The sequence below is a fragment of the Oncorhynchus mykiss genome, chromosome 6, assembly GCF_013265735.2.
Source record: "Oncorhynchus mykiss isolate Arlee chromosome 6, USDA_OmykA_1.1, whole genome shotgun sequence".
Lineage (NCBI taxonomy): Eukaryota > Metazoa > Chordata > Actinopteri > Salmoniformes > Salmonidae > Oncorhynchus > Oncorhynchus mykiss.
The window spans coordinates 32,484,241-32,508,574 of record NC_048570.1 but is presented as its reverse complement, the minus strand read 5'-3'; the positions used below and the strand labels follow the sequence as shown (position 1 = coordinate 32,508,574).

Here is a 24,334-nt window from a genome sequence, read left to right as displayed (position 1 = left end):
GCATGCCTCCTAATGGAAAAACCAGGTAAGTTCATGTTTTACATGATGATTTTCTATGCCCAGCATTAGGTTAAGGCTATGACCATAGGTTGAGGTCAAGGAAAGGGTTGAGGCTAGGGTATCCAGTAGTGGTGCGTGGGTAAAATCACTGAGGAAGCCAAGCCAGGAGGAAATAGCCATATCACAACCTATGTGTTGTGATAATTGCATTGTTTGCTCTGTAACCTGTTTGTTCATATGCCTTGACAAAGGGACATAGGCCTAAGGCTGAGTCAATAAGACACAGTGGCAGATTAAATTCAACCACGGCTGAACCGGGAGGTAGACTTAAAGCTAGGGTTAAGGCCAGTTAGGGTTCTGGTTGAGCTTCATGTCTACTAAGTAGCAGGACAGAGACGCTTGTGGTTTTGGTAGATGGCCATTTTCACCACTAGAGGGCCTCCTTTCTGCACACACTTCTAGTCTGGAATGAAACATGTACAAATGGACAAATGCTTCAAAAGTCCTCTTACCACTGCTGATCTATTAATAACACACTGTCTAACACAAGCCTAAATCCTAACGTTATGGATGGACTGGGACATATTACATTGATGGACCCAAGGGCCCTACACAGGTGAAAGACTCTTCACTGCCCAGAGTAAACACACTGATGCCTCCTGATACCTTCTGGCTTGGATGAACAGACAGACAGACACACACAGAGAACGTACTTTAGAAAAGGCAAGAATAGTGGAGTTCATTTTTTATTCTTCACATATCAACTTGAGCCTTTCTCAAGAATATCCAGATTTGATGGCTATAGTTGGCTAAAACAGACACAAAATGACACCCAGGCTACTGATAGTTTTATTGCTTGTTGGAAAAGTTAGAGAAAAGGTTTTAGATCCACTTTAGGCTGTAAGCATTGATACTTGGTATTTAGCATCTTTAAATGTTCTAATAAACAACTATTAGCAGAGCTGGCCTGATCTAAAACCTAATCTCAGAACTATGCTGAGGCCTTCTCTTTTTCCAAAGGAAATATATTATCTCACTCCCAACATAATTACATGACTCTTTTCCAGGCTCCGCACCACCTCTGACTGTCCTTTGATACTTCCCTTCATAAAAGAAGGGAGAGAGGTAAGGAGAAATTAGAAATTTCATGGTGCATGTGCAGAAGTGAAACGTGTGGCTGGTCAGAAAACACTTAATGGCTTCCATGTGGAAGGCTAAAGCAGAAACACACAGGGACCGGGCTAGAGCAGAAACACACAGGCACCGGGCTAGAGCAGAAACACACAGGCACCGGGCTAGAGCAGAAACACACAGGCACCGGGCTAAAGCAGAAACACACAGGGACCGGGCTAGAGCAGAAACACACAGGCACCGGGCTAGAGCAGAAACACACAGGCACCGGGCTAGAGCAGAAACACACAGGCACCGGCTAGAGCAGAAACACACAGGCACCGGGCTAGAGCAGAAACACACAGGCACCGGGCTAGAGCAGAAACACACAGGCACCGGGCTAGAGCAGAAACACACAGGGACCGGGCTAGAGCAGAAACACACGGGCACCGGCTAGAGCAGATACACACGGGCACCGGCTAGAGCAGAAACACACAGGCACCGGGCTAGAGCAGAAACACACAGGCACCGGGCTAGAGCAGAAACACACAGGCACCGGTTAGAGCAGAAACACACAGGCACCGGGCTAGAGCAGAAACACACAGGCACCGGCTAGAGCAGAAACACACGGGCACCGGGCTAGAGCAGAAACACAGGGGCACCGGGCTAGAGCAGAAACACACGGGCACCGGCTAGAGCAGAAACACACGGGCACCGGGCTAAAGCAGAAACACACGGGCAGCAGGCTAGAGCAGAAACACACGGGCACCGGCTAGAGCAGAAACACACGGGCACCGGCTAGAGCAGAAACACACGGGCACCGGGCTACAGCAGAAACACACAGGCAGCAGGCTAGAGCAGAAACACACAGGCACCGGCTAGAGCAGAAACACACAGGCAGCAGGCTAGAGCAGAAACACACAGGCACCAGGCTAGAGCAGAAACACACATGCACCAGGCTAGAGCAGAAACACACGGGCACCGGGCTAGAGCAGAAACACACAGGCAGCAGGCTAGAGCAGAAACACACAGGCAGCAGGCTAGAGCAGAAACACACAGGCACCAGGCTAGAGCAGAAACACACAGGCAGCAGGCTAGTAAAGTCTATCAGTTTTAATGACAGACAAATAGGGTTATTTCTGAGGTCAGGGCTTTGCATAATTTCCCATTGGTTTAATCACTTTTATTTTCCAGGCTGATTGCCAAAACAAAACAAAGAGGAGATTTACCTACCCAGCCACAACACAACCAGAGGAGAGAGAGAGTGAGAGTGAATGGGAGAGGCAGGGAAGAGAAGAGAAAATTGGCAATTTTGTAAATTAGGTTGTTCTTCATTTTACAATAGACTCAAATTAAATAGGTGGTTAGGTTATACTTTTATTAAATTGAAATGAAAGCATTCATTTGCAACCATGCACAAAGAATGAACCAGGAATATGATATTACAATGGCAATATCATGGTTAAAACTCTGTTTTTCATCCCATCACAAAACCTCAGGAGAATGAATTTACTAAAGTTGTTTGAACTTCAAGTATTGACCAGCTAAGGACAATGGGCCAAATCCTAACTGTGACTTTCTGAACTTGGATAAAAGTGACAATAGTGTTATTACAATTCCAAACATGAGTTTAATCTGAGAAAGTTGGTTACAGTAGTTTACAGCTATACAATCGCTTCTGCAGTCTTATCAAGACACACAGTACCAGTCCTTCCTAACACTGTCTCCCTTTCTCCTATACATGTATTTCAACCTTTCTTCTCTTTCTTACACAAACCAAAACAATGAATAAAGTTGTAACTAATTCCATAGCGCTTAAAGGGAATGTATCCATGAAGTGAATAATATTAATTGCTTAAAGGGAATATTCACTACATGGATACATTCCCTTTAAGCACTGAACAGTCCCTGTTAATCCTGTCAACAAAGGAAGTAAACAACAGCACAGGAAACAACATGGAACATTCAGGTGAATAGAGCCACTATTACAGTAGCTGATGCCTGGATGTCACCAGAGTCATACAAATATATGTCTCTGGATGTCAGTGGGAGACAAATGACATACTTCAAACATGCAGTAATGACATACTTCTGACATCTGCAGGCAGAGATGGCGTACAGTATGTTAGCAGAGTTCTCCATCATTGTCTAATGCAAGGCATGTTCCCAAATAGATGGACCTGCTCATAACAGACAAGGCGATGGTGATGTAGGCACAGCATAACTAATATAGACAAAATCATGATCAACAAAACACATCTTTACAAAAACAACTCCACAACATGGGGCAAATTCGAGGTCAAAAGAGAAAATATGCAACATCTTTTGAGTCAGAATCCATTACACCTTTTTTGTTTGTGTTTGAGATCAGACTTGATGGATTTGATATCAGAAGTAAAATACCTCACAATATACTGCCTGGCCTACAAAGGCAAAACGCAATAACTACGAATTTGGTCAAAAATCTTTGATCTTTTGATCAGAATATATCAGAAATGGCTGTCTTTTACATAAAAAGACTTTGAAGTCAGATTTTGCAGTAAAAAACAAACAAACATAGGTACTGCGTTTTGTAGGGCAATATACAAACGTAGTGCTTTTTGATACTGCTGAACAATAATCTAAAACACGTATGCCTTATAAATGAAGCCCAACTGTAGAATCAATAACTCACTTCAGTCTTAGCTAAAGAAAGAAAACACACGAGGAGAGTTGAACCGCATTCATCTAAGCAGCACCGTTATAAAGACACAATACCGAATGAAATTGGATTAGTATTTAAATGTATTTACAATGATACAGCGTTACAATCACAACGACTCGATCTGTTAATGAAGAGGCAGGACTATAGCTAATTAAACGAGCTAACTTCGACAGCGATATGATAGCATACATACTGTACATATATACTTAAAGTCTATTTACAGAGCTACCTTAAACAAGTTGTAAAGATGATCTATTTGTTAAAGGGAAAACTTTAGGCTTAGACATCTCCCTCGGTAAAATAAGTGACATTCTAACAAACAAAATAATCTACATTGCATTAAACATCCCCCCATTCAATATGAACACAAATTAACTGAAACTAGACAGCTGTACAGCACATGCCCTCATAAAGTAATACTAACATTTAATGATTATGTACATAGATACATCAGGTCTGGATGGAACCACCACAGACAGCTAGAAATACAGCTTTGCACTGGCAAAATCCTCGAGGAAAACTTGTTTCAGGCACTGTAGTCCCTTTATCGTGCACTGCTTTTCACCAGGGCCCATAGCGCTCTGGTCAAAAGTAGCCCACCATATAGGGAATATGGTGCCATTTGGGGCGAGCGTCGAGTCTCAGCAGAGAAACGGTCGAGTCAGTCCTCAGGTGAGGAAAGAGCATGATTCTGATCATTTAGGACTGTGCAACAGCAACTACAGTAGCTATGACGTTTCAAAACACAAGTAGACCAGTGTCAGTGCCTGCCTGTCAGTAATGACCTCATTTACACCAGAATCTCTCAAAATGATGCATCAATTCAACCTGTACTGTTCATTACAAACATGTAGATTAAGTGACCCATACATTTCATTTCCCATTATACCACAGAGCTAAAGAATAACTGCCTTGTATATTTAGCATAGACTTAGCCCTTATCTATGAATAAATTCCAGCAAACCTGCCATATTAGTGTTTATGCAGTAACCTTGTTTACACGACCACTGCCCATGAACACAACTTATTTCTGAAACCTGAGAGCATCTACAGTACATGTACCTGTGGGAGGAGTTTTGCATTTGGATATTACCCGACCACAGGAAAGAAAACATGTTCACATGTTCCTGTGTTTAATACATACTACAATGCAGGGTGGAATGAATTGGGGCCTCAGTCATTTAAACCCTTTAGAATCAGTTAGAAAAGGTTTTCCCTATCTTACAGCAGGTCAGTAGAAAGGCAGTACCTCTCTCTCAGAGCGTTTTAACCCAACTGGCCTTCTCATTTCCTGCCTCTTGCCTTTCAATGTTTAAAGGCTTCTTATTTGGTAGCAGTCCTCAGCATTCCGCTCTGAACCACTAAAACTTTTCCATTTTGCCGTGCACTTCTCCCTCATTTCATGAAACCATATCTATTTTTACAGACATCATCATCTCTAAATAGTCCACAATTCTGCCATTATTTTTCTTCATTGATAGTTTCCATTCAGGGCAGTTTTCATTACACTTGCAAGGCATAAACTGTCTAAAACAATCAAATGCATAATTTAAAGGATAACCTAGGGTATTTGTAGCCTGATCCCAGATCTGTTTGTGCTCTTGCCAACTCCATTGCTTGTCAATGAGTAAGAAAGAGTTGGCATGCTAGTACAAACAGACTGGCACTCAGGCTAGGGCATTTACAGAACCAGGTTTAGTATAATACAGCACCCCTCCCATCCACCAGGCTGGTCGGGGGTGAGAGGTCGAGGGCTAGAGGTGAGGGGTTAGGCAGGGGTAGAGCTCTTGTCGTTGCCCAGGCTGGGTCTGGGGTCTGCTCTGAGGGGTTTGTGCTGAGGGCTGCTCCTCAGGTTGTCATCCATCTGCAGGAGAACACACACAGTCAGTAACCATACATTGAGATTTTGTGTCACTGACCTACACACAATAATACCCCATAATGTAATTTTTTTTATAAAAAATGAAAAGCTGAGATGTCTTGAGTCAATAAGTATTCAACCCCTTTTTTATGGGAAGCCTAAATATGTTCAGGAGTAAAACTGTGCTAACAAATCACATACATTTTTTGGAAAGACTACCCCAATTATCTGTAAGGTCCCTCAGTCGAGTACTGAATTTCAATAACAGATTAAACCACACCAAGGTTTCTCAAGGCCTCGCAAAGAAGGGCACCAACTGGTAGATGTGTAAAAATACAAACGCAAACCCTAAATATCCCTTTGAGCATGGTGAGCAATATTTGAGCAATATCCCTTTGAGCATATTAACAACGCTTCGGATGGTGTATCAATACAGCCAAATACTACAAAGATACTGGCTCCTTCCTAACTCAGTTGTTGGAGAGGAAGGAAACTGCTCAGGGATTTCACCATGAGGACAATGAGGATTTTAAAACAGTTACCGAGTTTAATGGTTGTGATATGAGAACTGAGGATGGATCAACAACATTTTAGTTACTCACCAAATTCTAACCTAAATGACAGAGTGGAAAGAAGGAAGCCTGCACAGAATAAAAATATTCCAAAACATACTTCCTGTTTGCAACAAGGCACTTTAAAAAAAAAAAATCTTAAAATTGGATACCACGAACCAATTTCGTGGTATCCAATTGTTTAGTAGCTACTATCTTGTCTCATCGCTACAACTTCCGTACGGGCTCAGGAGAGACGAAGGTTGAAGGTCATGCGATACACAACCCAACCAAGCCGCACTGCTTCTTAACACAGCGCGCATCCAACCCGGAAGCTAGCCAGGGCGCGAACCCAGGGTCTCTGGTGGCAGAGCTGGCGCTGCAGTGCAGTGCCCTTAGCCACTGCGCCACCCGGGAGGCCCACTTTTTTAAATAAATTGAACCTTTATTTAACTAGGCAAGTCAGTTAAGAACAAATTCTTATTTACAACGACGGCCTAGGAACAGTCTTGCTCAGGGGCAGAACGACGGTTACTGTCAGCTCAGGGATTCGATCTAGCAACCTTTCTGGCCCAACGCTCTAACCACTAGGCTACCTGCCGCCCCTACTTAAGTAATACTCCCAAAAATATATTATATATAATGTCATAAATATGTTTGGGGCAAATCCAACACAACACATCACCAAGTACCACTCTTCATATTTTCAAGCATGGAGGTGGCTGCATCATGTAATGGGTATGCTTGTCATCGGCAAGGACTAGGGATAAAACATTTTAGGATAAAAAGAAACGGAATACAGCTAAGCACAGGCAAAATCCTAGAGGAAACCTGGTTTTCTGCTTTCCAACAGACACTGGGAGACAAATTCACCTTTCAGCAGGACAATAACCTAAAACGCAAGGCCACATCTACACTGGAGTTGCTTACAAAGACGACATTGAACGTTAGAATTTTGACTTAAATCGTCTTGAAATCTATGGCAAGACTTTAAAATGGCGCTCTACCAATGATCAACAACCTACTTGACAGAACTTGAAGAATTTGAAAAAGAGTAATGGGCAAATATTGTACAATCCAGATGTGCAAAGCTCTTAGAGACTTACCCAGAAAGACTCACAGCTGTAATCGCTGCCAAAGGTGTATCTCACACGTATTGTCTCAGGGGGGTGAATACTTATCTAATCAAGATTAGTGTTTTGTTTTTCATTAAATGTTACAATTTTTCCTCCACTTTGACATTAGAATATTTTGTGTAGATCGTTGACCAAAAATGACAATTCAACTCTTTTTCATCCAACTTTTTAACACAACAAAATGAGGAAAATAACAAGAGGTGTGAATACTTTCCGAAGGCACTGTATAACACAGTTACTAACCACAATATAAACACACACACGCACTCACGGGCGCACATACATGCGAGCGTGCACACACAAACAGAAGAAGTGAACTAATCTTGGTATGCAGTGCCTTGCGAAAGTATTCGGCCCCCTTGAACTTTGCGACCTTTTGCCACATTTCAGGCTCGATGTGCAAAACTGATAGAGACATACCCCAAGCGACTTACAGCTGTAATCGCAGCAAAAGGTGGCGCTACAAAGTATTAACTTAAGGGGGCTGAATCATTTTGCACGCCCAATTTTTCAGTTTTTGATTTGATAAAAAAGTTTGAAATATCCAATAAATGTTGTTCCACTTCATGATTGTGTCCCACTTGTTGTTGATTCTGCACCAAAAAATACAGTTTTATATCTTTATGTTTGAAGCCTGAAATGTGGCAAAAGGTCGCAAAGTTCAAGGTGGCCGAATACTTTCGCAAGGCACTGTACGTACAACAACAAAAAAGTGTCTAACTAATGCTCACAATATACTCCAATGACTAACACAACACACGCAAATACACACGGAGACGAGAGCAGCAGGACCTTCTCTATGAGGTTGGACTCTTTGTTTACAAGCTGAGTGAGTTTCTGCAGGTTGGCATCCACCGTCTCCTGAACCGGCTGGGGAGACCCTGGAGAGAGAGAGTGGGTGGGTGGAGCAGGAACAGGAACAAGGGGAGAGAGAGAGCCCATTATACTAAGAAAGCCCAGATACAGAGAGCAGAGAGAGATATTGCCAGAACGCAGCAGAAGTTCTCCATCACAGCCCAGACAAAAGAAGCAATAAACCGTGTTCGCACCGACACAGGCACATACACAGACGGTTAGGTATTGCTCCTGCTGCAAATGACAACTTGGCAAAAGTTGTACGTCCTGTGTTTAGAAAAGGCTTTGCAGGACCTGAAGTTCACCAGATTTTCACTGACACGTTCTATTAAAAACACAGCAGGATCTTTGTAACCCTTACTCAATACCCTGGACCTGAAGCAATCATCAATGTATAAACTGACACACACACACACACACACACACACACACACACAATAGAGCGCTGGTCTCACCGGGATGACTGCTGAAGTGAGCGTTGAGTATGTGGTCACAGAAGCGCTGGAGGTTGTCCAGCTGTCTGAGGTGGCTCTGCAGAGGGCTGCTGGGTAGGCTGGCCTTGTGGAGGGGAGCTACAAAGCCAAACACAAACGCATCCAGACTGCATGGCCTGGGCCACAGAGAAAGACAGCTACATTAATACACCACACATAATATAATCACACCCAGCCTAATCTAGCATCTGACCAAATTACACAAGAACTCACGTGTTCCCAAAGAAGTAGTAGGCCATCCCCAATCTGTGGGAAAGCAGATTCAGACACTCCTTAGCTTCACTGTAAATCTGACGAGAGAGGGGACAGGGAAAGGTGAATTTACTTAGAATGCAGGGTCGGGATATCATTTGGTATCAAGTAGTCCCCACAGTGTATGTTTCTGTCCGACCTTTCCCTCCATGGTGTGTAGAGGGGATCTGTCCTACCTTTCCCTCCATGGTGTGTAGAGGGGATCTGTCCTACCTTTCCCTCCATGGTGTGTAGAGGGATCTGTCCTACCTTTCCCTCCATGGTGTGTAGAGAGGATCTGTCCTACCTTTCCCTCCATGGTGTGTAGAGGGGATCTGTCCTACCTTTCCCTCCACCTCAGTGATGGTGTGTAGAGGGATCTGTCCTACCTTTCCCTCCACCTCAGTGATGGTGTGTAGAGGGATCTGTCCTACCTTTCCCTCCATCTCAGTGATGGTGTGTAGAGGGATCTGTCCTACCTTTCCCTCCACCTCAGTGATGGAGTGTAGAGGGATCTGTCCTACCTTTCCCTCCACCTCAGTGATGGTGTGTAGAGGGATCTGTCCTACCTTTCCCTCTACCTCAGTGATGGAGTGTAGAGGGATCTGTCCTACCTTTCCCTCCACCTCAGTGATGGTGTGTAGAGGGATCTGTCCTACCTTTCCCTCCACCTCAGTGATGGTGTGTAGAGGGATCTGTCCTACCTTTCCCTCCATCTCAGTGATGGTGTGTAGAGGGATCTGTCCTACCTTTCCCTCCACCTCAGTGATGGTGTGTAGAGGGATCTGTCCTACCTTTCCCTCCATGGTGTGTAGAGGGATCTGTCCTACCTTTCCCTCCACCTCAGTGATAGTGTGTAGAGGGATCTGTCCTACCTTTCCCTCCACCTCAGTGATGGTGTGTAGAGGGGCTCTGTCCTACCTTTCCCTCCAGCTCAGTGATAGTGTGTAGAGGGATCTGTCCTACCTTTCCCTCCATCTCAGTGATAGTGTGTAGAGGGATCTGTCCTACCTTTCCCTCCACCTCAGTGATGGTGTGTAGAGGGATCTGTCCTACCTTTCCCTCCATGGTGTGTAGAGGGGATCTGTCCTACCTTTCCCTCCACCTCAGTGATGGTGTGTAGAGGGATCTGTCCTACCTTTCCCTCCACCTCAGTGATGGTGTGTAGAGGGATCTGTCCTACCTTTCCCTCCACCTCAGTGATGGTGTGTAGAGGGATCTGTCCTACCTTTCCCTCCATCTCAGTGATGGTGTGTAGAGGGATCTGTCCTACCTTTCCCTCCATCTCAGTGATGGTGTGTAGAGGGATCTGTCCTACCTTTCCCTCCATGGTGTGTAGAGGGGATCTGTCCTACCTTTCCCTCCACCTCAGTGATGGTGTGTAGAGGGATCTGTCCTACCTTTCCCTCCACCTCAGTGATGGTGTGTAGAGGGATCTGTCCTACCTTTCCCTCCATGGTGTGTAGAGGGGATCTGTCCTACCTTTCCCTCCACCTCAGTGATGGTGTGTAGAGGGATCTGTCCTACCTTTCCCTCCACCTCAGTGATGGTGTGTAGAGGGATCTGTCCTACCTTTCCCTCCACCTCAGTGATGGTGTGTAGAGGGATCTGTCCTACATTTCCCTCTACCTCAGTGATGGTGTGTAGAGGGATCTGTCCTACCTTTCCCTCCATGGTGTGTAGAGGGGATCTGTCCTACCTTTCCCTCCATCTCAGTGATGGTGTGTAGAGGGATCTGTCCTACCTTTCCCTCCATCTCAGTGATGGTGTGTAGAGGGATCTGTCCTACCTTTCCCTCCATGGTGTGTAGAGGGGATCTGTCCTACCTTTCCCTCCACCTCAGTGATGGTGTGTAGAGGGATCTGTCCTACCTTTCCCTCCATGGTGTGTAGAGGGGATCTGTCCTACCTTTCCCTCCACCTCAGTGATGGTGTGTAGAGGGATCTGTCCTACCTTTCCCTCCACCTCAGTGATGGTGTGTAGAGGGATCTGTCCTACCTTTCCCTCCACCTCAGTGATGGTGTGTAGAGGGATCTGTCCTACCTTTCCCTCCATCTCAGTGATGGTGTGTAGAGGGATCTGTCCTACCTTTCCCTCTACCTCACTGATGGTGTGTAGAGGGATCTGACCTACCTTTCCCTCCACCTCAGTGATGGTGTGTAGAGGGATCTGTCCTACCTTTCCCTCCACCTCAGTGATGGTGTGTAGAGGGATCTGTCCTACCTTTCCCTCCACCTCAGTGATGGTGTGTAGAGGGATCTGTCCTACCTTTCCCTCCACCTCAGTGATGGTGTGTAGAGGGATCTGTCCTACCTTTCCCTCCATGGTGTGTAGAGGGGATCTGTCCTACCTTTCCCTCCACCTCAGTGATGGTGTGTAGAGGGATCTGTCCTACCTTTCCCTCCACCTCAGTGATGGTGTGTAGAGGGATCTGTCCTACCTTTCCCTCCATCTCAGTGATGGTGTGTAGAGGGATCTGTCCTACCTTTCCCTCCACCTCAGTGATGGTGTGTAGAGGGATCTGTCCTACCTTTCCCTCCACCTCAGTGATGGTGTGTAGAGGGATCTGTCCTACCTTTCCCTCTACCTCAGTGATGGAGTGTAGAGGGATCTGTCCTACCTTTCCCTCCACCTCAGTGATGGTGTGTAGAGGGATCTGTCCTACCTTTCCCTCCACCTCAGTGATGGTGTGTAGAGGGATCTGTCCTACCTTTCCCTCCATCTCAGTGATGGTGTGTAGAGGGATCTGTCCTACCTTTCCCTCCACCTCAGTGATGGTGTGTAGAGGGATCTGTCCTACCTTTCCCTCCATGGTGTGTAGAGGGATCTGTCCTACCTTTCCCTCCACCTCAGTGATAGTGTGTAGAGGGATCTGTCCTACCTTTCCCTCCACCTCAGTGATGGTGTGTAGAGGGGCTCTGTCCTACCTTTCCCTCCACCTCAGTGATAGTGTGTAGAGGGATCTGTCCTACCTTTCCCTCCATCTCAGTGATAGTGTGTAGAGGGATCTGTCCTACCTTTCCCTCCACCTCAGTGATGGTGTGTAGAGGGATCTGTCCTACCTTTCCCTCCATGGTGTGTAGAGGGGATCTGTCCTACCTTTCCCTCCACCTCAGTGATGGTGTGTAGAGGGATCTGTCCTACCTTTCCCTCCACCTCAGTGATGGTGTGTAGAGGGATCTGTCCTACCTTTCCCTCCACCTCAGTGATGGTGTGTAGAGGGATCTGTCCTACCTTTCCCTCCATCTCAGTGATGGTGTGTAGAGGGATCTGTCCTACCTTTCCCTCCATCTCAGTGATGGTGTGTAGAGGGATCTGTCCTACCTTTCCCTCCATCTCAGTGATGGTGTGTAGAGGGATCTGTCCTACCTTTCCCTCCATGGTGTGTAGAGGGGATCTGTCCTACCTTTCCCTCCACCTCAGTGATGGTGTGTAGAGGGATCTGTCCTACCTTTCCCTCCACCTCAGTGATGGTGTGTAGAGGGATCTGTCCTACCTTTCCCTCCATGGTGTGTAGAGGGGATCTGTCCTACCTTTCCCTCCACCTCAGTGATGGTGTGTAGAGGGATCTGTCCTACCTTTCCCTCCACCTCAGTGATGGTGTGTAGAGGGATCTGTCCTACCTTTCCCTCCACCTCAGTGATGGTGTGTAGAGGGATCTGTCCTACATTTCCCTCTACCTCAGTGATGGTGTGTAGAGGGATCTGTCCTACCTTTCCCTCCATGGTGTGTAGAGGGGATCTGTCCTACCTTTCCCTCCATCTCAGTGATGGTGTGTAGAGGGATCTGTCCTACCTTTCCCTCCATCTCAGTGATGGTGTGTAGAGGGATCTGTCCTACCTTTCCCTCCATGGTGTGTAGAGGGGATCTGTCCTACCTTTCCCTCCACCTCAGTGATGGTGTGTAGAGGGATCTGTCCTACCTTTCCCTCCATGGTGTGTAGAGGGGATCTGTCCTACCTTTCCCTCCACCTCAGTGATGGTGTGTAGAGGGATCTGTCCTACCTTTCCCTCCACCTCAGTGATGGTGTGTAGAGGGATCTGTCCTACCTTTCCCTCCACCTCAGTGATGGTGTGTAGAGGGATCTGTCCTACCTTTCCCTCCACCTCAGTGATGGTGTGTAGAGGGATCTGTCCTACCTTTCCCTCCATCTCAGTGATGGTGTGTAGAGGGATCTGTCCTACCTTTCCCTCCATCTCAGTGATGGTGTGTAGAGGGATCTGTCCTACCTTTCCCTCCATGGTGTGTAGAGGGGATCTGTCCTACCTTTCCCTCCACCTCAGTGATGGTGTGTAGAGGGATCTGTCCTACCTTTCCCTCCACCTCAGTGATGGTGTGTAGAGGGATCTGTCCTACCTTTCCCTCCATGGTGTGTAGAGGGGATCTGTCCTACCTTTCCCTCCACCTCAGTGATGGTGTGTAGAGGGATCTGTCCTACCTTTCCCTCCACCTCAGTGATGGTGTGTAGAGGGATCTGTCCTACCTTTCCCTCCACCTCAGTGATGGTGTGTAGAGGGATCTGTCCTACATTTCCCTCTACCTCAGTGATGGTGTGTAGAGGGATCTGTCCTACCTTTCCCTCCATGGTGTGTAGAGGGGATCTGTCCTACCTTTCCCTCCATCTCAGTGATGGTGTGTAGAGGGATCTGTCCTACCTTTCCCTCCATCTCAGTGATGGTGTGTAGAGGGATCTGTCCTACCTTTCCCTCCATGGTGTGTAGAGGGGATCTGTCCTACCTTTCCCTCCACCTCAGTGATGGTGTGTAGAGGGATCTGTCCTACCTTTCCCTCCATGGTGTGTAGAGGGGATCTGTCCTACCTTTCCCTCCACCTCAGTGATGGTGTGTAGAGGGATCTGTCCTACCTTTCCCTCCACCTCAGTGATGGTGTGTAGAGGGATCTGTCCTACCTTTCCCTCCACCTCAGTGATGGTGTGTAGAGGGATCTGACCTACCTTTCCCTCCACCTCAGTGATGGTGTGTAGAGGGATCTGTCCTACCTTTCCCTCCACCTCAGTGATGGTGTGTAGAGGGATCTGTCCTACCTTTCCCTCCACCTCAGTGATGGTGTGTAGAGGGATCTGTCCTACCTTTCCCTCCACCTCAGTGATGGTGTGTAGAGGGATCTGTCCTACCTTTCCCTCCACCTCAGTGATGGTGTGTAGAGGGATCTGTCCTACCTTTCCCTCCACCTCAGTGATGGTGTGTAGAGGGATCTGTCCTACCTTTTCCTCCATGGTGTGTAGAGGGGATCTGTCCTACCTTTTCCTCCACCTCAGTGATGGTGTGTAGAGGGATCTGTCCTACCTTTCCCTCCACCTCAGTGATGGTGTGTAGAGGGATCTGTCCTACCTTTCCCTCCATCTCAGTGATGGTGTGCAGAGGGATCTGTCCTACCTTTCCCTCCACCTCAGTGATGGTGTGTAGAGGGATCTGTCCTACCTTTCCCTCCACCTCAGTGATGGTGTGTAGAGGGATCTGTCCTACCTTTCCCTCTACCTCAGTGATGGTGTGTAGAGGGATCTGTCCTACCTTTCCCTCCACCTCAGTGATGGTGTGTAGAGGGATCTGTCCTACCTTTCCCTCCACCTCAGTGATGGTGTGTAGAGGGATCTGTCCTACATTTCCCTCTACCTCAGTGATGGTGTGAAGAGGGAATCTGTCCCACCTTTCCCTCCACCTCAGTGATGGTGTGTAGAGGGATCTGTCTTACATTTCCCTCTACCTCAGTGATGGTGTGTAGAGGGATCTGTCCTACCTTTCTCTCCATGGTGTGTAGAGGGAATCTGTCCTACCTTTCCCTCCATCTTAGTGATGGTGTGTAGAGAGATCTGTCCTACCTTTCCCTCCACCTCAGTGATAGTGTGTAGAGGAGACTCTCCCTTGGTCAGCAGGATCCGGGACAGGGCTGTGTTGGCATGGCGACCAGGGACCAGGAAGTTGAGGGGAAAGGGAGAGCGGGAAGCGAACCACGGCCGAGTCAGGTTAGCATAGTTCTCAGCATCCACCCAGAATGTGTGTAGCTACAGGACAACACACACACACACACATAATACATATTTAGAATACAGTACACAATACAGGGCACATAACACTCTCAGTACACAAACAAAAAACTGCTGGACTTTCAAAATGTGTCTAAGTGCAAAACAACATACACACCCACAACAATCAGCACACAACACAACTACACACACAGGTTGTTCCTACCAGGGCTGGTCGTAGTTTCTCCTCCAATAGAGCGATGTAGGCCATGGTGTCTGCTCCCTGCCTCGCCGATAACTCATAGTCTGCATTAAACCTCTGCTAGACAACACACAGGCTTTGTTGTTAGCACTGCACTGCAAATACAACTCATAGTCTGCATTAAACCTCTGCTAGACAACACACAGGCTTTGTTGTTAGCACTGCACTGCAAATACAGTTCTTAAAAATGTCATTTATGGTGAAGGCAGAAAGGAGACTTTACCTGTTTTCTCAGGAAGTTGAGAATCTGAGCAGGTTCGGTTATTGTGGATCCCTGGTAGACCAACTCTGGCACTGTGCCTGTAGTGTTGGATAGAGGGGAAACAGTGGGCCAGTAGTGTTGGATAGAGGGGAAACAGTGGGCCAGTAGTGTTGGTTATAGGGGAGACACTGTGCCTGTAGTGTTGGTTATAGGGGAAACACTGTGCCTGTAGTGTTGGTTATAGGGGAAACACTGTGCCTGTAGTGTTGGTTATAGGGGAAACACTGTGCCTGTAGAGTTGGATAGAGGGGAAACACTGAGCCTGTAGTGTTGGATAGAGGGGAAACAGTGTGCCTCTAGTGTTGGTTATAGGGGAAACACTGTGCCTGTAGTGTTGGATAGAGGGGAAACAGTGTGCCTGTAGTGTTGGATAGAGGGGAAACAGTGTGCCTGTAGTGTTGGATAGAGGGGAAACAGTGTGCCTGTAGTGTTGGATAGAGGGGAAACAGTGTTCCTGTAGTGTTGGATAGAGGGGAAACAGTGGGACAGTAGTGTTGGATAGAGGGGAAACAGTGTGCCAGTAGTGTTGGATAGAGGGGAAAGACTGTGCCTGTAGTGTTGGATAGAGGGGAAAGACTGTGCCTGTAGTGTTGGATAGAGGGGAAACACTGAGCCTGTAGTGTTGGATAGAGGGGAAACAGTGGGCCAGTAGTGTTGGATAGAGGGGAAACACTGTGCCTGTAGTGTTGGATAGAGGGGAAACACTGTGCCTGTAGTGTTGGATAGAGGGGAAACAGTGTGCCAGTAGTGTTGGATAGAGGGGAAACACTGTGTCTGTAGTGTTGGATAGAGGGGAAACACTGTGCCTGTAGTGTTGGATAGAGGGGAAACAGTGTGCCTGTAGTGTTGGATAGAGGGAAACAGTGTGCCTGTAGTGTTGGATAGAGGGGAAAGACTGTGCCTGTAGTGTTGGATAGAGGGGAAACAGTGTGCCTGTAGTGTTGGATAGAGGGGAAACAGTGGGCCAGTAGTGTTGGATAGAGGGGAAACACTGTGTCTGTAGTGTTGGATAGAGGGGAAACACTGTGCCTGTAGTGTTGGATAGAGGGGAAACAGTGTGCCTGTAGTGTTGGATAGAGGGAAACAGTGTGCCTGTAGTGTTGGATAGAGGGGAAAGACTGTGCCTGTAGTGTTGGATAGAGGGGAAACAGTGTGCCTGTAGTGTTGGATAGAGGGGAAACACTGTGCCTGTAGTGTTGGATAGAGGGGAAACACTGTGCCTGTAGTGTTGGATAGAGGGGAAACACTGTGCCTGTAGTGTTGGATAGAGGGGAAACACTGTGCCTGTAGTGTTGGATAGAGGGGAAACAGTGTGCCTGTAGTGTTGGATAGAGGGGAAACAGTGTGCCTGTAGTGTTGGATAGAGGGGAAACAGTGTCCCAGTAGTGTTGGATAGAGGGGAAACAGTGTACCTGTAGTGTTGGATAGAGGGGAAACAGTGTCCCAGTAGTGTTGGATAGAGGGGAAACAGTGTACCTGTAGTGTTGGATAGAGGGGAAACACTGTGCCTGTAGTGTTGGATAGAGGGGAAACAGTGTGCCTGTAGTGTTGGATAGAGGGGAAACACTGTGCCTGTAGTGTTGGATAGAGGGGAAACAGTGGGCCAGTAGTGTTGGATAGAGGGGAAACAGTGTGTCTGTAGTGTTGGATAGAGGGGAAACACTGTGCCTGTAGTGTTGGATAGAGGGGAAACACTGTGCCTGTAGTGTTGGATAGAGGGGAAACACTGTGCCTGTAGTGTTGGATAGAGGGGAAACAGTGTGCATGTAGTGTTGGATAGAGGGGAAACACTGTGCCTGTAGTGTTGGATAGAGGGGAAACACTGTGCCTGTAGTGTTGGATAGAGGGGAAACACTGTGCCTGTAGTGTTGGATAGAGGGGAAACAGTGGGCCAGTAGTGTTGGTTATAGGGGAAACACTGTGCCTGTAGTGTTGGATAGAGGGGAAACACTGTGCCTGTAGTGTTGGATAGAGGGGAAACAGTGTGCCTGTGGTGTTGGATATAGGGGAAACACTGTGCCTGTAGTGTTGGATAGAGGGGAAACACTGTGCCTGTAGTGTTGGATAGAGGGGAAACAGTGGGCCAGTAGTGTTGGATAGAGGGGAAACAGTGTGCCTGTAGTGTTGGATAGAGGGGAAACAGTGTGCCAGTAGTGTTGGATAGAGGGGAAACAGTGGGCCAGTAGTGTTGGATAGAGGGGAAACAGTGGGCCAGTAGTGTTGGATAGAGGGGAAACAGTGGGCCAGTAGTGTTGGATAGAGGGGAAACAGTGTGCCAGTAGTGTTGGATAGAGGGGAAACAGTGGGCCAGTAGTGTTGGATAGAGGGGAAACAGTGGGCCAGTAGTGTTGGATAGAGGGGAAACAGTGTGCCAGTAGTGTTGGATAGAGGGGAAACAGTGGGCCAGTAGTGTTGGATAGAGGGGAACCAGTGTGCCTGTAGTGTTGGATAGAGGGGAAACAGTGGGCCAGTAGTGTTGGATAGAGGGGAAACAGTGTGCCTGTGGTGTTGGATATAGGGGAAACACTGTGCCTGTAGTGTTGGATAGAGGGGAAACACTGTGCCTGTAGTGTTGGATAGAGGGGAAACAGTGGGCCAGTAGTGTTGGATAGAGGGGAAACAGTGTGCCAGTAGTGTTGGATAGAGGGGAAACAGTGGGCCAGTAGTGTTGGATAGAGGGGAAACAGTGGGCCAGTAGTGTTGGATAGAGGGGAAACAGTGGGCCAGTAGTGTTGGATAGAGGGGAAACAGTGGGCCAGTAGTGTTGGATAGAGGGGAAACAGTGGGACAGTAGTGTTGGATAGAGGGGAAACAGTGTGCCAGTAGTGTTGGATAGAGGGGAAACAGTGGGCCAGTAGTGTTGGATAGAGGGGAAACAGTGGGCCAGTAGTGTTGGATAGAGGGGAAACAGTGTGCCAGTAGTGTTGGATAGAGGGGAAACAGTGGGCCAGTAGTGTTGGATAGAGGGGAACCAGTGTGCCTGTAGTGTTGGATAGAGGGGAAACAGTGGGCCAGTAGTGTTGGATAGAGGGGAAACAGTGTGCCAGTAGTGTTGGTTATAGGGGAAACAGTGTGCCAGTAGTGTTGGTTATAGGGAAGTTTGACAGTGTGTCTTTCATCCTGTGCTACTGCACAATCCATATGTCATGGACTACACAACTACAGTAGAGCAGGCATAGAGACAACACCTCAGACTGACAACAATATGTATAGTAAGCAGTCAATTTGATAGTCTTGCATCAGATAGTCATGTATCTATTCCTACCTACTGTAGTAGCCTAGTGATATTTTTTACATGGTGAAATGACATAATTATCATGTTATTACTTGTATAAGAACAACTGAATTCTGTTTCTTTGGACTTTAAACCAAGCAGCAGTACCTGTCAAAGTCTTCCACGTCCAGTCTATGGGAGTTACTGTGATCGTGGCTCCAGAGAACTTGGCATAGGCCTGAGAGAGAGCATAGATATGTTAGTTGTTCAGAGGAATGACAAGAAATAAGAGTATTTGACAACTTTACTGAACAACACTTTATTATAAAGCCAACATAACAATAATAACTATGAGTAATGGTAGAAGACATGAAGCAGACTATCAGTAATTTGTTATGAACTGTTCCTTGCTCTAGCCAGGTAAATTCATATCAATGTTGTCAGAGTACCATGTAGGCTTTCCAATCAATGTTGTCAGAGTACTATGAACTTTCATATCAATGTTGTCAGAGTACCATGTAGGCTTTCCAATCAATGTTGTCAGAGTACTATGAACTTTCATATCAATGTTGTCAGAGTACCATGTAGGCTTTCCAATAAATGTTGTCAGAGTACCATGTAGGCTTTACTATCAATGTTGTCAGAGTACCATGTAGGCTTTCCAATAAATGTTGTCAGAGTACCATGTAGGCTTTCCTATCAATGTTGTCAGAGTACCATGTAGGCTTTCCTATCAATGTTGTCAGAGTACCATGTAGGCTTTCCTATCAATGTTGTCAGAGTACCATGTAGGCTTTCCAATAAATGTTGTCAGAGTACCATGTAGGCTTTCCAATAAATGTTGTCAGAGTACTATGTAGGCTTTCCTATCAATGTTGTCAGAGTACCATGTAGGCTTTCCTATCAATGTTGTCAGAGTACCATGTAGGCTTTCCTATCAATGTTGTCAGAGTACCATGTAGGCTTTCCAATAAATGTTGTCAGAGTACCATGTAGGCTTTCCTATCAATGTTGTCAGAATACTATGAACTTTCATATCAATGTTGTCAGAGTACTATGTAGGCTTTCCTATCAATGTTGTCAGAATAATATGAACTTTCATATCAATGTTGTCAGAGTACTATGTAGGCTTTCCTATCAATGTTGTCAGAATACGATGAACTTTCATATCAATGTTGTCAGAGTACTATGAAGGCTTTCATATCAATGTTGTCAGAGTACTATGTAGGCTTTCATATCAATGTTGTCAGAGTACTATGTAGGCTTTCAAATCAATGTTGTCAGAGTACCATGTAGGCTTTCCTATCAATGTTGTCAGAATACTATGAACTTTCATATCAATGTTGTCAGAGTACTATGTAGGCTTTCCTATCAATGTTGTCAGAATAATATGAACTTTCATATCAATGTTGTCAGAGTACTATGTAGGCTTTCCTATCAATGTTGTCAGAATACTATGTAGGCTTTCCTATCAATGTTGTCAGAGTACTATGAACTTTCATATCAATGCTGTCAGAGTACTATGAACTTTCATATCAATGTTATCAGAGTACTATGTAGGCTTTCATATCAATGTTGTCAGAGTACTATGTAGGCTTTCATATCAATGTTGTCAGAGTACTATGTAGGCTTTCAAATCAATGTTGTCAGAGTACTATGTAGGCTTTCCTATCAATGTTGTCAGAATACTATGTAGGCTTTCCTATCAATGTTGTCAGAGTACTATGAACTTTCCTATCAATGTTGTCAGAGTACTATGAACTTTCATATCAATGCTGTCAGAGTACTATGAACTTTCATATCAATGTTATCAGAGTACTATGTAGGCTTTCATATCAATGTTGTCACAGTACTATGTAGGCTTTCATATCAATGTTGTCAGAGTACTATGTAGGCTTTCATATCAATGTTGTCAGAGTACTATGTAGGCTTTCATATCAATGTTGTTAGAGTACTATGTAGGCTTTCATATCAATGCTGTCAGAGTACTATGTAGGCTTTCATATCAATGCTGTCAGAGTACTATGAACTTTCATAGCAATGTTGTCAGAGTACTATGTAGGCTTTCCTATCAATGTTGTCAGAGTACTATGTAGGCTTTCCTATCAATGTTGTCAGAGTACTATGAACTTTCATATCAATGTTGTCAGAGTACTATGTAGGCTTTCCTATCAATGTTGTAAGAGTACCATGTAGGCTTTCATATCAATGTTGTAAGAGTACCATGTAGGCTTTCATATCAATGTTGTCAGAGTACCATGTAGGCTTTCATATCAATGTTGTCAAAGCAGTACGCTTCCTGGGGTATGGCATGTTAAGCTCAGTAAGATATGAGTGCTGTGACGATACCAGAATCACAATATTTTTTTCCATGGCAAAAATTAAACCACGAAGCAGACCAAACTCGTTGGTCCTTTAAAAAACTGTATGTAAAATATTGTGTGCTATAGCTTAGAAAATAAATACATTTGACTCTGGGTGACAACTTAAACATGTTTGTTTGCAGAATTAGTGCAGTTTTCCCCCCAAAAGTTAAAGTAACACTTTATTTGGATAGTCTATAATAGAGCATCTACAGATGGACTATCAGTAACATTTCAACTAACTATCTACTAACCCTAGCATTAACCTTAACCCTTTCCCTAACTCTAACCTTAACCCTTATTATAAGCCTTACCCTAACCTTAACCCTTTCCCTAACTCTAACCCTTATTATAAGCCTTACCCTAACCTTAACCCGTACCCTTATTATAAACCTTACCCTAACCTCAGCAAGCAGTTTCTTATCAACAGATAGTCAGTTGCTTATCAACAGAATGTTTGTTGATAGTCCATCTGTAGATGCTCTATCCAAATAAAGTGCATCTGAAGCTTCGCGTTTTGTTTCCACCGCACTAACGAGTATGGCTATACTGGTATCGTCACGGCCCTACAAGATATCACTAGGTATCATTTGGCATTGGCTCCAGTTCTAAAAGCAGACTATCAGCAAGGTGGGTAAGCACCAATAACAACAATACAGATATGGCAGTCCTAGTGGACAAGTGACAGTGATAACACACATGGCAACGGGAGGCCATGTCTATTGACTTAAAAAGAGACGACATTTAACAATCTGAGTTCTTCGTATCTCATACAAAGAACTTAGATTGTTAAACGTCTTGTCTTTTTAGTCAATAGATATGGCTAGGCAAAGAGTAGCCCAGAAAGGTAGCTATGAGGAAAAGTGTAGTCCAGAGGAAGTGCAGGGAACATGTAGGCTTATAGTAATCCTGCCAAATTGTTTTGTTGACACTGTCAGCCAGCAAATTATCTGGCAGCTGTACACCTTTTTCAACAGGAACGGTGTCACCTTGTTATGAGAGCTTGTGCAAATTCGTTGCATTGTTCATACAGTCTCTGCAACTAGCCTATAGGGAACGGGATCATGCAAGTGTCCTAGCAAAATAGGGATATGTTCAAATTAACTACTGGGATACATAACTACACAGTTAAGCATAAGAAGACAGGAGAATGGTCGTACCGAGGACAGTAGTAGTAAATCAAGATAGAGCTGACCTTGAACTTGAAGAAATGTTAGCAATGAGAATGGCATCTGACAGCTATTAGCTACTGTAGCTAGTTAGCTACAGACAGTTAGACAAATTCTGAACAGTGCATGTTGTTAGTTGGTTCAAGTTTTCATTGAAAAGCCTCTAAAAGGCTAGATGATTAGAAAAAACAAAATACCAAATATCGATTCTACCACTAATACTTAGCTAACTTTCCAGTTTGTTAATGTTAGCTAGCTAGCTAAAATAGCTCAGTCTTGTTGATGGTTTTGCATCATCAGGGGTGAAGATTGTCAGATAAAACAATGAGAAATGTAGCCATGCAGTACAACATTCGTGACACAAAGATCATATCATAATTTCGTATTTTATGAACGCATTTACCAGCACTATGAGAGACTCTGTGTGGACGGAAGGCAAACCCCAATCACCTCCCCAGCATCTCAGCTCCATGGTGGCCGCCATGTTTGTTTTCTGCCGTGATCAGGAAGTGGGTGATGTAAAAAAAAAAAAGTATATTCAAATAGTATATTTCTACGACAAACAGGACTGATGGCTTACTCCTCCTGGGTTGCTGGCCATTAGCTGCTGGCTTACTCCTCCTGGGGTCCAAACACATTAGCTCACTTACATCACACAATTTTTTTTTTTAAACAGTGCATCACATAACATTATTACACCACTGCATATCTACAATACAAAATGTATAATACCACTATGCAACCATTTTTCAATGTGTGTGTGTGTGTGTGTGTAGTGTGTGTGTGTGTGTGTGTGTGTGTGTGTGTGTGTGTGTGTGTGTGTGTGTGTGTGTGTGTGTGTGTGTGTGTGGTGTGTGTGTGTGTGTGTGTGTGTGTGTGTGTGTGTGGGTGTGTGTGTGTGCCTGTGTGTGCCTGTGTGTGCCTCTTCACAGTCCGCATTGTTCTGTTTTTTAAATATGATTTTACTGCTTGCATGAATTACTTGATGTGGAATAGAGTTCCATATAGTCATGACTCTGTGTAGTACTGTGCGCTTCCAGGAGTCTGTTCTGGACTTAGGGACGGTGAATAGACCCCTTGTGACATGTATTGTGGGATCAATACCTCTCACAAAGACAAGTAGTAATGCATTCAATCCCTCCTCTACTTTGAACCAGGAGAGATTGACAGGGATGTAATTGATGTCAGCTCTCCATGTACATTTAACTGTAATATTCCTATGTCCCTCCCTCTTTGTGACACTTGACCATATGATTGGGCAGTAGTCAAGGTGCAACAAAACAAGGGCCTGTAGGACTTGTTCTGTTGATAACAATGTCAAGAAAGCAGAGCAGCGCTTTATTACAGACAGACCTCTCCCCACCTCAGACCTCTCCATAACGTTGCATCATTATGTCTTGATCATGACCGTTTACAATCCAGGCTTACACCAAGCAGTTTAGTCTCCTCAACTTACCAAATGATTCATTACACGATTTAGTTGAGGTTTAGGGTTTTATTGAATGGTTTGTCACCAATTACAATGCTTTTAGTTTTTCACTTATTTAATACTAGTTTATTACCTAACACCAGTAAAAATGGAAAAAAGTAAGGGTCCTAGACAACTTCCCTGGGTAATGCTCGACTCTACCTGGATTATGTTGGTGAGGCTTCCATTAAAAAACACCCTCTGTGATCTGTTAAATAGGTAACTCTCGATCTACGATATAACAGGGGGTGTAAAGCCGTAACACATATGTTTTTACAGTAGTAGATTATGATCAATCGTGTCAAAAGCTGCAATGAAGACTAACGAAGCTCTCACAAGCTTCTTTTTATCAATTTCTTACAGCCAATCATAAGTCATTTGTGTAAGTGCCGCACATGTTGAGTGTCCTCCCCTATATGCATGCTGAAAGTCAGTCATTTGTTTACTGTGAAATAGTATTGTATCTGGTCCAACAATTTTTCCCCAAAAAGTTTACTAAGGTTCGGTCGCAGGCTTATTGGTCAGCTGTTTGAGCCAGTAAAGGGTGCTTTGCTATTCTTGGGTAGCGGAATCAATCAATTAAATCTATTTATAAAGCCTTTTTTAGATCAGCAGATGTCACAAAGTGCTATACAGAAACCCAGCCTAAAACCCCAAACAGCAAGCAATGC

General features: G+C 45.2%; 1 protein-coding gene across 3 annotated transcripts; it reads right to left on the bottom strand.

Moving 5' to 3' along the window:
* Nucleotides 1–730: 730 nt before the first annotated feature.
* Nucleotides 731–22,711, bottom strand: mtx3 (metaxin 3). Of its 3 annotated transcripts, none has more exons than XM_036979928.1 (9): nt 22,599–22,711; nt 18,832–18,901; nt 15,411–15,487; nt 15,152–15,247; nt 14,782–14,964; nt 8,925–9,001; nt 8,673–8,827; nt 8,135–8,243; nt 731–5,678 (listed from the first exon to the last, which is right to left on the bottom strand). In XM_036979928.1, the coding sequence occupies exons 1-9, from the start codon at nt 22,677–22,679 to the stop codon at nt 5,663–5,665; spliced, it is 864 nt and encodes a 287-aa protein (XP_036835823.1). In that variant the 5' UTR covers nt 22,680–22,711; the 3' UTR covers nt 731–5,662. The 3 variants fall into 3 exon arrangements, with proteins under 3 accessions (XP_036835823.1, XP_036835821.1, XP_036835822.1); XM_036979926.1 differs by having other exon boundaries at nt 2,463–5,678; nt 8,155–8,243; XM_036979927.1 differs by having other exon boundaries at nt 2,463–5,678; nt 8,155–8,243; nt 15,152–15,244.
* Between the last annotated feature and the right edge of the window lie 1,623 nt (nt 22,712–24,334).

What these genes read in the sequence shown, in the direction of transcription:
- mtx3 (XM_036979926.1), bottom strand. Translation starts at nt 22,679, where the DNA reads ATGGCGGCCACCATGGAGCTGAGATGCTGGGGAGGTGATTGGGGTTTG. An exon ending in AGAAACTACGACCAGCCCTG is followed by an intron (nt 14,965 to 15,151) that starts GTAGGAACAACC and finishes GTTGTCCTGTAG; the next exon opens with CTACACACATTCTGGGTGGA. An exon ending in TCACTTCAGCAGTCATCCCG is followed by an intron (nt 8,244 to 8,672) that starts GTGAGACCAGCG and finishes CTCTCTCTCCAG; the next exon opens with GGTCTCCCCAGCCGGTTCAG.